General features: G+C 39.7%; 1 protein-coding gene across 6 annotated transcripts in view; it reads right to left on the bottom strand.

Moving 5' to 3' along the window:
- LOC127004208 (tyrosine--tRNA ligase, mitochondrial-like) overlaps positions 1–16,289 on the bottom strand; it is a 40,161-nt gene extending 23,872 nt beyond the window's left edge. The window contains exons 1-6 of one of the 6 annotated variants that reach the window (XM_050871751.1): positions 16,024–16,281; positions 12,243–12,299; positions 10,981–11,141; positions 10,274–10,424; positions 8,544–8,725; positions 5,922–6,081 (exon numbers count right to left, since the gene is read on the bottom strand). In XM_050871751.1, coding sequence (XP_050727708.1) covers positions 5,922–6,081; positions 8,544–8,725; positions 10,274–10,424; positions 10,981–11,141 — 654 coding nt within the window. In that variant the 5' untranslated portion in view covers positions 12,243–12,299; positions 16,024–16,281. Of the gene's footprint in view, positions 1–5,921; positions 6,082–8,543; positions 8,726–10,273; positions 10,425–10,980; positions 11,142–12,242; positions 12,300–15,760; positions 15,989–16,023 lie in introns of those variants that run through there. The other 5 variants (XM_050871741.1, XM_050871767.1, XM_050871773.1 and 2 more) reach the window with 5 other exon arrangements.
- Positions 16,290–17,992: the final 1,703 nt, after the last annotated feature.

Here is a 17,992-nt window from a genome sequence, read left to right as displayed (position 1 = left end):
TCCATTCTACTCACACCACAAGCACTCCTCAAATAACTCATTTTCACTGCCTGCACTCTATACCTCTGACTTTCATTCCAGGCCCACATTTCACTTGCATATGTGAGGGTTGGTACTATTATTTTATTTCTCAAATACCTCTTTACCTCCATGCTCACACTTCTGCCATTCATGATTCATCCCAAAGACCCTACCACCCTTCTTCCTTGCAATGCCCTTTCTCTTATCTCTCCCTCCGTACCACCATGCTTACACATAACTGATCCAAGGTACTTATTAAACTCATTGACCTCCTCCATTTCTCCTATTTTTTCTCCATCTGGTCCATGACTTCTCTTTATCCTGCTTGGCATTTACACACTTTCTATTATACCACTTGTCTCTTGATTTCTGGCTCACTTTCATCCTTGGTACCCACTTTTCCATTCCTTCATTGTAAATCCGTAAAAAGATTACCCATTTTTCCTCCACATTGTCAACCTCCAAAAAAGTATCCCATTGTGCTTCCTCAAAATGTTTCCTAAGTTGTTCAAAATTTGCCTTATTAAAGTTGAACCATTCTTTCCTGTAGTCCTCATTTCTGATTTTTCTACCTGCTTCTCGTAATATGTATTCAATAAGGACATGATCACTCTTCCCGATAGGGCACTTATAGTTCATCTTTATGATATCTGGCTCCCTGGTGATTATCAAGTCCAATCTAGATGGCTCGTCATTTCCTCTGAATCTCGTGTTTTCCTCCACCCCGTGTGAGGAAGTTATCTATAACCAATTCCAAAACCTTGTTCCCCCATGAAGCTTCACTTCCTTCCATTGACCAGCTTTCCCATGACACTTCCTTACAATTAAAATTTCCCATTATCAGAATCTTTATCTTTCTCCTCCAGCAATCTCCTTAGGCAATCTATTGTATATTCCAGCTTCTTCTTGTACATTCTTCCATCCATGAGTTCAGTGGCGTACCCAGAAAATTGAAAAGGGGGGGGCCAATATATATAAATATATATATATATATATATATATATATATATATATATATATATATATATATATATATATATATATATATATATATATATATATATATATATATATATATATATATATATATATATATATATATATATATATATATATATATATATATATATATATATATATATATATATATATATATATATATATATATATATATACATTGTATATATATATATATATATAATATATATATATATATATATATATATATATATATATATATATATATATATATATTTTTTTTTTTTTCTTTTTTTCTGCATACAGTATTGTTTGTATTGTTTATGGCGCGGGAATCCCTTGACAGGGTTGGGTTCAGTAAGCAGAAATTTAATTTTTTTTACATATATGCATTGATACATATATATACACACATTGTATATTTAAGAATTTGTTGGTAGCATATAAGTACAACATAAATCTGGGAGATTTAAATAATCTTAAAAGTACTAATTTTGTGTTACTTGAGTGCACATTACTTTTGAAATCTTGTTCATTTCTGTAATTTGGACTGCAAAAATTTACCCTCGAAACAACACTACTTACTTTAGAACTACATGTTCTGATAAAAAAGTAATATACTGGCAAGGAAAAAAAAGTTATATTCATATAACATGTATAATCTTCGTTTATACAGGCTGGTGCTGTAATACATATTTTTACAAGATACATGGAAACTGGGTCAGGTATTTTATGAATATAAAATAAAAATTAACTAGATGAATTAGATAAGTTACTGTTAACAACAATACATTGAAACTGGTTTACCTCAAATTTAGGCGTCTGTTCTTATGTGCAAATTCATCAAGGACTTCATCATGATCAAGATTTGTGTCACATTAGACAAAGTAAGGCCAGTCCATTTAAACGACTTTCACTCATTGTGTTCCTAATTAATGTATGTTTTAAGCAATTTAAGGGCACTAAAGTATCGCTCATTGGTGGAAGTGCTAACAGGTAGGGTTGAAAAAATTGCAAAAAGGTGGAAAATTTTGGATATGTGCCCAATTTTTTGGCACATGCCAATGTCTCAACAACTTGCTTTGACCTCTCATGAGATTCATGACGCTTCCAATAACTCTGCCCCCGTAGATATTCATCTTCAACGAGATCTGCATCTCCATCAAGAAATTTTCCATAAAATTCAACTGCCTCCTTCAGTTCACTAAAATCAGTATCAACTGAAAGAGAGAGAACAAGATTTCCCAACAAAAAACTCCTAATGTGTTTAGAAGCAAACCTTTCCCTGAGTTGTGCTATAGCAGTGTCCGAAAATGGGAGAAAAATAGCTCTTTGATAGTACTCCTATGGAGTTGTGATGGAGGGTTAGCCTTAATTATGTTTCTGATGACCACTGATAGTTCAAGGCTTCTGGATGATATCTCCGTACCTTTCCTCAGCTTGGGCAAAAAGTTGGTTGAACTTATTTCCATCACGACTGGACTGAAATGCATCTATGCAGCTCTGTGTAGCTACACTTCCAAGAGCACCCATCAGTTCTTGTTGTGACCCCTGCAGCTTTTCTGGCAAGGGTTTAGTGACACTTAGAACTGAGGTGAGCACTTCCAAACTCATGAGAAAACCTGGGTCACTTATTGCTTTAGATTAGGCTTGGCTGCTGATTCTTCACCTAACGTATTTTGCAATAATTATTCTTAATTATTATTTCATTATTTACCTACCTAATTAACTGGATTATCTGGGGCATCAGCCGAGTCAGTGGTGACTTTCTTACACCAGACAGAGTACGTACGTGAAGCGTTTTCTGGCATTTTGTGACCAAGGAAAGGCACAAATCCCAAGCCTGCGTGAATTCAAGAAATGACACACGCTATAGAAAAAAGTACTACATAAACAGAAAATGAAGTCTATCAATCATAATTTTCAGAAATTTAGAATTTGTGGTCAGAAAATATAATACGGATAACATGAATAGGCTACGACCATGTGAGCCTACGTCGTCAATGAATGTTTCTCAAAATAGATCACCTGCTCTTATTCAACTTAGCAGCTCCATTGTTCAAGTGCTGAACATACAATAGTTACTCGGCCACTCTACACTGTCCACTGTCAAGCACAAAACGGTCAGTAAAGGTGGTAATATAGTGGCAAAGGTCAACCTTACAGGTCCCATACGTGTCGCCTGCCACTCTCCCCGTCATAATAAAGAAGCACATTACATACTCACCACTGTCACCAGACAAGCTCACTTTCTGCCTCTACACTATAATTATATAGTCCTCCAATCACTTTGACAGCACCTTACACCTAAAATCAAGTAAATATGAGAGGCAAGAAGGAGAGAAGGCACACTTATGACTTTCATGCTCTCTCTCTCTGCCAGAGCCCCAATTTCGTATTCCTCTTCTTCCTGTCTCCTGCTACAAACACCCCTCCGGCCTCCATCAGTTGTCAGCTTGACATCGCACGCAACACACACAATTTTATGAACCCATCATTTAACACCTTACTTTTTTTTACTCAGACCACACCTTATATCCTACTATTAACTCAAAACAAAACCAAAGGGGAAATAACTCGGTCACTCGGTGCCACTGAGCTCTCAACTCTACACACACACACACACACACACACACATTCGTAATCGTAATATTAAAATACATATTCCTATTATTTTCCTGTATTATTTATTTATTCATTACTATTTTTTCTTTGCAAAAGGGGGGGCCCCCCCTCAGTATGCCACTGCATGAGTTGGTTTTTGGGGGGACATACACCACTACAATATTTCTGCATCCTCCCCTTTGCAGTCTTACTCCCACATTAAGACCTCCGCTTCCCCTTCTCCATAGGTGACTCCCTCCACTGTCCATTCTTTTTTCATCAATAGCATCACTCCTCCTCCTCGTTTATTTTCTCTATTTCTCGTCCATGCATTATATTTACCATCCCCTAAGTTAAATGCATCTATACTACCAGGCAATTTGGTTTACGTAATCCCCATAACATCTGGTTTTTCCTTTCTCAGGTAATCTCCTATCTCTAACACTGACAATATTGGCCCGTTCACATTAGTGTATGCCACCTTCAAACTGTCTCCTCTTCCCTTCTGTACCACTTCCTTAGGTCCATATCTATCACTCTCCAGAAAAACTTCTTTTTCTCCTCTTCTGACTTTGCTTCATTCTTTTCGTTGGCTTGATTCTTCAATTCTCTTATCGTGTTCCTTTCCTCCACACTTCTGTCCTTTCTTACCCAGACTTTTTTGTGGGTCTCTGTTCTTGCTAACTTCCATGACTTTCCCACCACTTCTTCTGCAGCCACTTGAGACCTAAATCTAAATTTTACTGGTCGTTGGGCTCCTTCTTCATACTTTCCAAGCCTGAATACTTCTTCGATCTCCCCTACCAGCTCGTGACCTTCTTCCTGAATTGCTTCAATTACTTGCTCCACTGCCTTCCTTTCTTTCTTTTCCCTTGTATGTCTGATCAGCATGTGCTCTTCATTAATGCCCACCACTACTACAGACTTCTTTTTATCAGCAGAGTCCCTCACTATTTCTGTTTTTTCTTTTATCACCTTGATCACCTTTTCAGTTATAGCTTCATCTTTAGCCTTGACTTGCTACTCCACAATTTTCTTAAAGCTAACATTCTCCTTTTCTTGTTCCTCCTTCCAGACTTTATGCGTTTCCTTTAATTCCTTGACTTTAACCTCTGTATCCTCTGTCTTCTTCTCATTTAACGTTATCTGCTTGTGCAGGTCATTGTATGCATTTTGCCATATACATTTTTCTCCGTCTTTAGAACGTCAACCTCTCTCTCCAACGTCCCCATTCTGTCCTTCATTTCCTTCATCTCCCTTTCCAAGTCAATAAGTCTCCTTAACATAACGTCTCTGTGCCTATCCACATCTTCCGAGAAACCTTCAAAGTCATTGTCTCTTGGCCTGGCTCCCCTGCTTACCGGTGTAAACAAACCTGGCGGTGGTGAAGCCGTCGCCCCCGCTTTCTCCTCGCTCATTTTTCTGTGTTATTCACTGTTTTCAGCCTTTAATACTTCGGGACAGCACGATTACCACCTAGCACGGCTCCTACCTTAATTTCCACGTCTAGGGTTTAGTTCCCGCACAGCCTGATGATAGTATTGAAGACGCGTCAGGAGTTCAACTGTGTCCGTCCGCCATCTTGGCCGTGTGTGTGTGTGTGTGTGTGTGTGTGTACAGGAGGCAAAATAACTCTTCAGTCTTTCCAAAAGAAATTATGAAAATAGGGGTTTTCAGGTACTGTTGTTGCCAATAAGTGCTCGTAAATATAAGGGCAGCATTAGCACATTTAATATTGTGGAACCTTTTTCTTGTGAGAAATAATGAAGACAGCTTTGGACACTAAATGTGGTGTAGGATAACATGAAGGTGGTCATAACAACTGCTTATGTAATATAAAAGTACATTTTCCCACCATCTTACATAATTTGAAGAAATTTTATGAAACAATTCCAACACAAGGTGATTAAGGCCTCACTCTGACTAGGGTGACACATGTGTTACCTATCTCTTAAGAGGTTCTGTGATTTAAGCAAGCGCACACCCACATCTTAAGGACATTGCAACAAAGTATAAGGAAGTCATCCAGTTCCCACAATTAAAACAATTCCAGTGCACTTCTACCCATCAATTTAGTACATAGATCTCACTCTAATTACTAAAACATATAAGCTGGTAATTAAACATTTCACACTCGTTCCCATTTTACCATTTTGTTCTTTCATTTTAGTTAATGCACTGCAACTAATCTCAGTCATTATGTATTCTCTATTTCATCAGTTGTGTACGTATACCTTTCCTTTTTATACTGAAGTTACTGAACATTGAAAAAGGCATAGCACCTGATACAATATTGGAATTTCTGACAATAAGAATACCTGATAAGAGAATTCAGTGAAGCTCAGCCCCTCAGAAGAGTCCATGCGGGATGCAACGCTGGTGCGGGACAACATATCTCCGATCCTTATGTAGCGGCCAGTGTCACGCAAGAAGTCTACTACATTCAGTGTCTTGTACCATGTGATATTGTTTTCTGTCCTGTTGAAAAAAAAATGCTGCAGATTACCAAAATATTCATATGAGGCGTGTCGTGCGAAAGTGGTCTAACCCTCAAAAATGGCGGGTTGGTGTTATAGGCGGGAACCTGTTGTCCTGAGGTTCAATTATCTCATAGTGGTGTCGGAAAAGGCAAAAGCAAACATTCTGCGGGGTGTACTAAGATCTAAAGTGGCTTGTTTTGGTCCAACACGTGGTGCAGACTAACTTTATATCGGAAGCGAAACTTTTTTTCGATATAAAAGAATTTGTATAAAATCAGGAATTAGGCACAGCAACATAATTTCTTTACAGAACACTTCTTATTCCATACACTCTTTGAAAATGAACCTAAAACCATTACTTTCTGGGAAAAAAAAATAGTGCGAGAGGGAGTAAATAAAAAATTTGACCGTAACCAAAATTTTTTTTTTTAATTTATTAAAAACTCAATGGTATGAAAGATCTAGCCTAACATTTAATTTGATGTATAATAGTAATACATTGCACCACTTTATTCAGTAGTAATCAGTAATTAACTTTGACTGCTAATTACTCACGACGCGCCTATATCTATTATAAGACTAGAAAAAAGTGGATGTTATTAGTTTATTGGTTTATCAGTCACCTCCTGTCCCATAATGAGAACAGTAGATGGATGATGCTTCATATCAAAGTAAGAGGAAATGAGAGCAAACAACAAAAGTTTTACCAGTCACTTGTAACTATGTAGAATAAACTTAAGTTAATTTGTCTAGATTTCTTTCTTTCCTTGTGTGCCTCATAGCAGTATGGGATATTACGTAGTTGCAAAAATCGATATATAAAGCATTCCATTAAACCTTAATTGGAGATTATGTAATCATACACACAGTTTCACATAAAAGATGCAAATTCTTTATTTATATTCTAACTATTCATGTACTATATGTAGGTATGTGTGTGTATATGTATACTTAGTATCCATGTTTTCATCTAGCTCACTCTCAAAGTCACATGGGTGCAAATCTTCCTTCGTGAAATGATGCCAGAAGAAAGAGGCAGTGTCCTCCAAACTTACTTTTTTTTACAAGATTTTTGTATGTCTCACGTCTTCTTTCTCAGTATCCAAGACCAATCCAAACACATTTTTTTCCCTCTCCTGTTGTCTTGACCCCTTGGTTACCGAGCCATCAACAAAATGTAAATAAAATGTTTCCTGCCACACTAACTGCCCACGCACTTTTCTGCATCATACGTGGTGTGTTTCAACCACTGATTAATAATATATTAGTGATAAGAGTTTCAACTCATTCCCACACTCACCCTTTGTTATTTATTTTTGTTTTCTATGAGATAACCCCCCACAAGATATCTATTTTAGTAAAAAAAATGGTTGAGTACCTTTTACTTGAATTTACGTGTTTGGCAACATTAAAACATTCATACTCAGTTAATATATTATATATTAGCCTGAAAACCACATCATTTATAGAATAATGAAATATTTATTTATCTTGCTATGGATGCTGATACCATGCACAAATTTCATGGTCTTGTGTGCCTGAAAATGTGGATAGTTGTAGGATAGCCTGCTCTGCACCCACCGTGTCACAGGCGCACCCACCGTGTCACAGGCGTGTCACTGCGGGTGCACCCAGTACCTCGGGGACACATCAAGCTGTGACATGCACGTGTCACAAAACACACATTCAGTAACCAAGGGGTTAAAATGGAGATCAGTGCCATGCAGCTCCACACTTTCCCACAGTTCATGGTGTGCAGGCAGCAGGCACCATGGCTGGGACTGTTTACTTACAGTAGCTACGTGCCTGCTTGCTGCCATGCATTTGATAGTGAGGGCAGTCAGCTTGAGCTTGAACAACAGGTGAAAAGGTTATCAAATTGGTCCAGTTTGATGCCACCTATAGCATGCAAGCCAAACCAAATGCCTTGCCAAACATCAGAGGCAGGGCATGTATTCTAGGTATGACTTACTAAAAGCTTCATTCTGTATTAGATCTGGCTATCATGTGCCACCTCAGTGATCATGATCAACACAACACTCAGCTTTCCTTTGCTAATATGGTGACTAGTGGCTATGGCCAATCCTGAATGCCTGTGAGTTAGGCCTATTACTACTCATAAGTCACTTCTCTACCTCACAATATTGAATTTGTTGCTTAGTTATGATAATCTTCACAAAAATAAAGTTTGGAATGGAGTTCTAAAATTATAAGTGCAAAATATGAGTTCACTAACTATGAGGATAGAATGTACTGCTGCATCACCATGAGACAGCTCATCAAATAGAGGTCCAGTCTTCCCATGCATTATATTTGAATTTTGATCCATACTATGAACAAATAGTAAGAGCCAATGGTTATCCATATTGGATTTCTATTTATTTTCTACTAGTCATTTACCACACATCTGCCATATTTGCTGTACCCTTTCAGTATACATTTCTTTTAGTAGTGACATACCTGATAGGAGGCAAAGGTGATTTTTTTGGCTCATCCCAAAAATACTCCTTGTGATTACTGAATATTCTATTTAGATTCTCCAAGATTTTCTGTGAGTTGGCTTTAACTTCTGATACACTGAGCTGAGGTCGCTCAGTCATGCGGCCGCTTGGGTCCCCAATTTGAGCTGTAGCGCCTCCTATCTGAAATACAAAAGGAACAACCTTAAAAACTACTAAAATGAACAATGTATTGTGTTCAAAAATATAAATATCTAAATTATTTAGCAATCTTTAGAAAAAAACACAGATGGTGTTTAAAGTCATGGGATGAGTGAATAAAGAAGGGCATTCTGAGGTAGTGGAGTCATACTGGATGAATGAAGGGTAGCCTACAGGGATAATTGGAGATTCCTTTGTTGTGGCTACCCCCTGAGAGAATTTCAAGTGAGAGGACAAGGCATCCAAGATATAGATAGATAAATAAGAACATAAAAATGTAGGAGTCTGCAAGAGGCCGGTAGGCCTGTACAAGGCAGCTCCTTTGAACCTAAGCTCCTGTGTATCTAACCCCACCTAATATTGCTGTCCATGAATTTATCTAACCTATTTTTGAATGTGACAATTGTATTGGCACTCACCACATGACTGCTAAGCCTATTCCACTCATCCACCACCCTGTTAGTAAACCAATTTTTGCCATGTCCCTGTTGAATCTGAATTTATCCAGTTTAAACCCATTACTTCGTGTCCTACCCGGTTCTCTTACCAATAAAACCTGATGTATATCTCCCTTATTAAAGCCCTTCATCCATTTATAAACCTCGATCATGTCTCCACGCACCCTTCACCTTTCTAGAGAATGCAGGTTTAACTGTTTGAGTCTTTCCTCGTATGGCAAGTTTCTCAACCCCTGAATCATCTTAGTCATCCTCCTCTGCACCGATTCTAACATTTTGATATTCATTCTATAGTAAGGTGACCAGAACTGAACCGCATAGTCAAGATGAGGTCTAACTAATGCTAAATATAGTTTGAGGAAGACTTCGGCGCTTCTGTTGCTTACGCTCCTTGAAATAAATCCCAGTACCCTATTTGCTCGATTTGTAGCTTGAATGCATTGTGCCCTTGGACGGAGATCAGAGCTCACTAAGACCCCTAAATCCCTCTCGCACCCAGACCTGCTTATGTGAGTGTCATTTAAGCAATTGTTATGAGAGGGGTTGTTCCTACCAACACTCAGAATACTGCACTTCCCTACATTGAACTTCATCTGCCATTTATATGCCCAGTCATACAATCTGTTTAGTTCACCCTGGAGAATACTAGCGTCCTGATCCAACTCAATTACTCTACCGATCTTGGTATCATCTGCAAACTTACTGACATCACCACTAATTCCTGTATCTAAGTCACTGATATAAATAATAAACAAAAGTGGACCTAATACCGAACCTTGTGGGACCCCACATGTGTATGTCATTATCCTCATTATCAATGATGACACTGTTTGTAAATTTGAATCAACTATTCTGTCATTCATTTGGAATTACTGTTCCAGTTCTCAAGCACATTCCCCCTTACTTACTTATGTCATTTGATGCAGTGTTTCTAAAAATTTCAAGATCATATTTCTGGTCAATTGAACCACTTCTGCCTTATAAGCATTATTTGCCTTACCACCAACCCACAGAGACACAACTAAGCAATAATTCAGTTTTCCATGAATAGAAATATAACATGACCACTTACAAGAGCTATTACATTGTGTCCAGCCCGCTGGCAGTGTAGAAGAGCCATAACAATTAGAAGATTACCAACATGCAGTGAATCAGCTGTGGGATCAAAACCACTGTATATGGTCTGAGGCTTTCTTGTTAGTTCTTCAATCAACTTGTTGATGCTGAAATAAAACATAAAAAAAGACTTAATAAGTACATTAAAACTTAATCAACTATGGTAAAATATTTTAAACACTTACTTATCATCCCTGCAACTCAATTCTTAAGGTTCAGCTGGTGCTGTTATTTCAACACTACGTACCTAATTCTTGGTGGCATAATTCAAGATAGGATTCCCACAATATTCAGTTTTCAAGAACATAGTCTTAAAAACTGAAAATTTTCTACTTTTCATATAAAAAGCAGAATCAGCAGGCCTGGTGCAAACACTCAAGAGAAGAGGGAGGAAAAAGGAAATGGCTCTGTATACCTCAAGGTATCTGTCTGACAGAAAAAGCTCAGTTAAAAAAATAAAAAAAAACTAGTGAAAATCTAACCTCTTTAGGCACTATTAAAAAATCTTTGACACACATGCCTGAGTCCAACTGCAAAAACAAGTTATCCACAACAAGATAGAAGACTTTGTAATATTTTGTCAAAGTATGTATGGTATTCTACAAAACATAAACATTGTAAATTAAGCTGACTAAAACCAAACTGCAAATGTAGTTAGCATACTTGGAATCAGGAAAGTAGTCTGCCCATAATCCTCTTTCTTCAAGTTTCAATATGTTGCGAGATGCATTTCTCCAAATCTGGAAACTTAATCTGTGGCGGGTATGGTGTGAGGGAAAAGCAACCAGCAAGGTCCTTCTCGCTGCAGCAATCCTGGAGATCATCTTGAAATGGAAAAAGGTGCAAAAAAATATTGTATAACTTCTTAGACTATTGCCAGTGTATAAGATTCATGAGATTAATAACTTCCTTAAATGTTGACTCCACTTAATGACATGAAGATGACAAAATAATGACAATACTTCCATTATTGATCATGTCATGAAGGCAAATTAAAAGCTTTCAACAGGGCAGGCTTGAGAAAAAAATCATGAAAAAAGAATTAATTTGTCACTAGCACATCATTATGCCTTTTCAAGTACTACAGCACTCTCAAATGAGAGGCAAGACCCGTTTTGAATCAATTTGTTTTAAGGGGGCTGGCTACGGGGGGTCCTCCTGCACACATGGTATGTTCAATAGCTTTGAAATCTTCGTATGTTGTTTGTTGGTGTAAATGTAAGATATTCTGTGAATTTCATTAAATTCGGGTGAAGTTTAGGAGAGAATCAAACAAAGCATATTTTTCTTTTTGTTTCACAGACCTTATTTTTCAGTTAATCTCATTGAAAAAAATATCATAGAAACTTTGTTTACCTATCTACATTTCCCAGCTAGAAAATTTTACATTTTTTGTTTTGTCTTCGAAAAAATAAAATTACAATTTTTTGTCACTTATAATTTTCTCCACTCTGTGTCCCATTTTCTTTTGACATTTTTTGAAATTTTATAGCGGGCAAAAATTGTCCTTTAGTTGTAGTTTTAAATGATACCTAACAAAAGTCAGTCAGACGTTTTACCGATTTTGTGAAATTTTTTGAAGTGTAAAAAAATACTTTTCGAGATATTGGCTCATAAAGATTTTTTTTCCATTTCTCCCTGTCTTGCCATTTGTATTTATCTGATTGGCATGAAATTTTCACATATTATTGTGTGTACCTTGTTGACTTACTGGAGAATGATAAGGAATCTGGTCCCCCTTTATGAAAAAAAGTTTTAATCAATCAAAGGTGAGGGTGTCAGAAGGTCAAGGTGTTCCTGCATGACCGTACTGGGCAATTCTGTCTCTCGAACAGTGTTTGTAGCTTTTTCTGGTTGCCCTGCGCCTGCAAAATCATTTGTAAGAACGTTTTTTTGGCTAGAGTGGAGGGAAAATTGCAACGCACCTTGCTCGTTTGTGTCGCGCGAGGCACTGCAGTGCCGAGCGGCTCGCCGCTTCCTCCCTTCTCCCAGCCCAGTGGGCCGCGCAGAATATAAGAACATAAGAAGAACATAAGAACATAGGGAAACTGCTAGAGGCCGGGTGGCCTACACAGGGCAGCTCCAGAATCCCCCCCACTACTCACGATGGGTGAGGTGTAGTTTCAGGGGTTACAGGTAGAGGCTTGATCCTCGTTATACCGGCGGTACTAGGCACGCACCAGTACCCTGTCACCTTACTGCACCCACACCTCACTGCCACCTGTCGTCCTCGTCCATGTAGCTATCCAGTCTACTCTTAAAACAAGCTATCGTCCCTGCACTAACTATGTGATTGCTGAGTCTATTCCAGTCCCCCACCACCCTATTACTAAACCAATGCTTGCCTATATCTCTCCTAAATCTATACTTTTCTAATTTAAATCCATTACTGCGAGTTCTATCCTGCTGGCTAATTCTCAGTACTTTACTTATATCGCCTTTGTTGTAACCCTTGACCCATTTGAATACTTCTATCAGATCTCCCCGCACTCTTTGTCTCTCTAGTGAATGTAAGTTTAGATTTTTCAGCCTATTTTGATATGGGAGGTTCCTCAGCCCCTGAATCATCTTGGTCATCCTCCTCTGAACTGATTCTAGCAAGCTGATGTCTATTCTGCAGTGTGGGCACCAAAACTGGACAGCATAATCTAAGTGTGGCCTAACTAACGCTAAATAGAGTCTGAGGATGACCTCTGCACTCCTGTTGGTTACCGTCCTGTTAATAAACCCTAATACCCTGTTAGCCCTATTCCTCGCACTAATACATTGCTTCCTTAGTTTTAGATCAGAGTTCACTAACACTCCCAAATCCCTTATGTATGAGGATCACAAGTGGCAAAATTTACTGAGAAAAAAAAATTCTAATGCAATTTTACGTATATACAAGCATTGAATGATACTGCATACGTTGACGCGTGTGTCTGGCTATGACGCAACAGCGTGGAACATTTAAAAATGGTCTCCAGCGGGGAGGGGTTTTAATTTTACGAAAGCAAACTCTACCACATGGCAGTTTACCCTTTCAAGGGCCATTTGAGCTAAAAACCTCTACTTATCCTTATATATGAAATAGCTGTTATTATTTTTGTTCACCCCCTTTTTTATTCTCCTTACTTTACTGTCACTGTCTTTTTATATTTTCTATATCTATATCTGCTCAAAGAGTGGACTCTGGGTCTATACCATTTTTTTTTCTCTCTTCATGGATCTTAACTACAATAGTATTTGCAAAGAAAGCCAGTCACCATAAGGAAGACCAGCCAGACCCTTAGTATGCCATGTCCAGCTTCTCTGCACTGATTCAGAAAGACTAAGAATACCAAGGTCCCAGGTGTTCTGCAGAGTAGAGCCAAATTCTATCAAAGATTTAATATATATGAGCTAAGTGCAAGTTCAATATGAACTCCCTCATTCCACATAGAGTATATCTTCAGAATTGGGTGATAAAACAGCTGCTTTATCAACTACTGACCTGGATGAAAGTGAAGACTGGATTCAACTAATATTCCAGCATCTTTATGTTAAGTAAATAAATACACACAGGACCTGATCTTGAAGGTGGTCACTTTGGTAAATGTGTAGTTTAGCTCCACCACCTCAAAATACTATATACACTTTTATAATATGGTTGAAGGGTAAAAATACATGCTCTTTGATCATAAAAGAAGGCAGGTACCCTACACATGGTTGGAAATTAACCAAACAAAAGCAAACGTAACATAACCATGCCAACATCGCTAATGCATAGGTACATGGTACAGCAGTTAGGTTTGGTTATGCTGACCCTTCCATGTCAGAGGTGTTTGCAAAAAACGTGAGTTTGCCATGACTTCAGCTGAAGCGGTGTGCAACCAGTTGTGTAAAAATGTTTTAATTTCATTACTTGTTGTAGTTATTAGTAATCCTTAGTAATTGTACTTTATCATACTCTGTACAAAAAAAATATGTGTAAAATAAAACGTAAAAAAATTAGTAAAGTTAGCTAACATGCTAAAAATGTACAACAAAAACAGTTCAAGATAAATAAATTTGTTTGATTTCCTAACATAGCTGAATAAATTACCATTGATGTAACATATATTGACCTATAACACTGCAGAGTGATTAACATACTTTTAAATAGCTAAATGGTACACCAACAGTCACTATAGTCTGGCACATCTAAAGTGGCGCCTCTGACGTAGGTAGCTCCCCATACAGTGTGTCACGTCCCCAATTCACCTCCCAAACCGCACCCCCCACACCTTTCCCTTTTTCTCTCTCTCTCGTACAAAAAAAAGATATGTTTTTTATGAATGATTCTCTATTTGTGAGTGAATACAAAGAAATGTGTACAACACTTGGCACCGTTGCCTCCGCACCATTGTCAGTTCAGTCAGGGTCATGCTCCTCCCAGCCCAACACACCGTAGTTGCGCTGCCTGCCGTAATTATGGCATTTCTGCCATATTTTGGTGGGGTTCTGCCATCTGCCATACACTGTCTGCCATATGGCATAGAAAATTTAGCTAAAGTATGGGGCAAAAAGTGGCTTAAATCTTTCCCTCGAGTTCGGGAAAGTCTCTGGTAGCGGAGTACTGACCGACAAAATTCTCTTGCGGCCGCCTTTGGACTTTCGACTGTTGTGTTTCTCGAAATTATTTCACACACACAGAGAGAGAGAGAGAAAGAGAGAGAGAGAGGGTATGAGAGGCACGGTATGTACGCCGAGGTCAGTTGGAGACGAGACACCAGTGTATAGAGGGCTGTCTACGTCAGAGACGCCACTTAAGATGTGTCGGACTATAGCAGGTAGGCCCAATCCAAGGACAGTTCAGCTTCATGCACTGGCTGGGCAGCGCACCCCATTATCGATCTCTGCCATCACCCTGTCTGTCACCCAACTCATGATGGCCCATCATTGGTCTGTCTGAGCCTCAGAGGCCACTGATGGTCAAAGCCATCAACAGTACGTCCCTTCATATTATGGCTCAAGGGCATGCAGTGTCACCCTATAACCTTAATATTTCTTACCAGGATGAGCTCCACAGGCATGGAGCTCCAAACATGCCAACACACCACAGTATATGAGATGACTTAACAATAATCAGATGTGTGATTTAAAACACTGTGGAAAGTGTGTTGTGAGCACTAGGGGCATTGTCCATGGTGTACATGTTAGTATTCATACAGCTTATCGCCCAGGTGTGCTGCTAGTAATCTCTTAAACACTGACAGGCTAGGTGCTGACACAACTGAGGGAGGCAGGGCATTCCAAAGATTGATGACCCTATTAGAGAAAAATCTTTTGCGTAACTCAATATGAATACGTTGATGAAATATTTTAAAAGCATGGCCTCGGGTCCTGGCATCTCCCACTAGTTGGAAAACATCGGATGGGCAGATAGGTGAGAGTCCATTAAATATTTTCCACACTTTAATCATGTCAGCTCTGAGCAGCCTACCTCTCACTGAGAATAAGCCAAGTGCAGCAAGGCGTGCATTGTATTCCATGTTGTTGAATCTAGAAGACATATAAGGAACTTTTGAGGTGGCACGGCTCGACTACACATTTAACATCACTTGTCAGGTTGATCAGCCGCGAGGGACTGTGCCTGACGTGCACAGGACTATAGGCAGAGCTGCGCCTGGTTCGTGTTTTATTTGCTAGGTAGGGAGCAGTTATTTGCTGTTCAAATGTCCAAATATGTTTTACACCTTAACTTACCGTGAAGACAATAAGTATTAGAGATTTTTTCTAACCAAATTCGCCGTCAGCACCGTCGATAGAGATTTTTTCTAACCAAATTCGCCGTCAGCACCGTCGATAGAGATTTTTTCTAACCAAATTCGCCGTCAGCACCGTCGATAGAGATTTTTTCTAACCAAATTCGCCGTCAGCACCGTCTGCGTAGCCGCCCCGCCGGGTGGTGCTCAGTGTTTGTAAACAGTGGCCGTGGAGTGTGTGTGTGTGTTATAGAGTCCCTTGATAGAGTCCCGAAAACCTAAGACTTGGACGCCATTATTGGCCCTGTTTTCGCCGCGCTTTTCAAACGCTAGCACACGCTCTCTTTTGTATTTCTGTTTCACAGCCATACGGGTCGTCCACTGAAACTGAGCACACTTGTGTCAGACCTTCCCCTAACAGCCAGCTGGGAGTCAGCAGCCAACGAGCTCTGGGAAAATAAATAAGAGACAGTTTGTCTACAGCAACAGGTGTCGCTAATTAACCCACCATTACGCCCTTATACTTTACCATAATTTGGTCACCAGCCGTTGGAATGTGCCGTAAAGTGACAAGAGATTATTATTAGCCTTACTTAGTACAGGCACTCAGTAACCCACGTAGCCTGTGATATAGGCGCGTCACGGCGGGCTGCTGACGACCTTGAGAGGCGGCAGCGCTTAGAGGGCTGAGTGGCTGAGTGGTAGCGTGCGGGCTCCACTTTCACCGCGTGATGGACGACGCGGGTACGAATCCCCACGCTACCACCTGGGATTTTTCAGTCACCACCGAGTGGCCTAAGACTACCCACATGCTGTCCTGAAGACCACCCATCAACCCGGACTCTAGAGGAAACTGTCCAAGTGAATCAAGAAGGAGTTCCGGGGGGCAGCATGAGCCAATGCAATATGGCGCCACTATAAACACTTGCCTGCGCTACAACGGGCTGGGGCCGACCATCAGGCCCCACTACGAAGGCCTACCGGCGCCATAGGCGAAGACGTAAAAAAAAAAAAAAATATGGGTGCTTCTCTTTGAGTGTTGCTGCTGTGATGGATGGATTTAACAATACTTATCGCTGTAAAACATTATCGGCATCAGTTGGGGAAGTCTTTATATTGCCTACATATCCCTTCATCGCCTGACCCTTGCCTGCAGGGAGGGACGCTGCCTCCTGAACGTCATGAGTCTTGATATATACTTGTCATGGGCCACGTGGCTGACACACTACCCAAGCTCCATCAATGCAAAGGCACTTTGCTTCCTTTCCGTTACCTGCTTGCAGTAAACTTTAGCTTATGGAGAGAAAATTAGTGTGAACTACAGTACCCTCTCGAGTTTCGCGCTATCCGAGTTTCGCGATCCACGAGTTTCGCGGTTAGTCCTAAATTCTTACCATCCCGACTTTCGCGCATTATCACCCCGAGTTTCGCGCTGCTTTGACACGTACGGGTCACATATACCATCGGCGTCACGCACGCTACCTTTAAAGGTAGTATCACACTGGACGTTTTCCTCCAAACATTGTGGCTTTGGCAAGAGAGAGAGAGAGAGAGAGAGAGAGAGAGAGAGAGAGAGAGAGAGAGAGAGAGAGAGAGAGAGAGAGAGAGAGAGAGAGATAATTACATAGAATTACATAGAAAATCAGACCACACAGACCCCATGGTCCAGACTAGGTGGTCTGTCCTTAAACCTAAGTGAATCTACACTAATCAGATGGCTCCAAAACGTTGCTTTTCTACTCTAGTTAATATTAAGTTCAAGCAAGTGACGGTCGAGCTGGTTTTTAAAGGAGTCAATCGTGTTACACTGGACCACTGACGGTGGGAGCTTATTCCATTATCGCACTACAACGTTGATGAAGAAAAATTTGGTGCAGTCAGAATTTACTTGTCTACATTCGAGTTTTATGCCATTGTTCCTCGTTCGCAAAGTGTCATCGATCATGAACAATTTTGTTCTGTCTACATTC

Source organism: Eriocheir sinensis, chromosome 3 (assembly GCF_024679095.1).
Source record: "Eriocheir sinensis breed Jianghai 21 chromosome 3, ASM2467909v1, whole genome shotgun sequence".
NCBI lineage: Eukaryota > Metazoa > Arthropoda > Malacostraca > Decapoda > Varunidae > Eriocheir > Eriocheir sinensis.
Note: the sequence above shows the minus strand (reverse complement) of the source record. Positions and strands in the feature narration are given on the sequence as shown.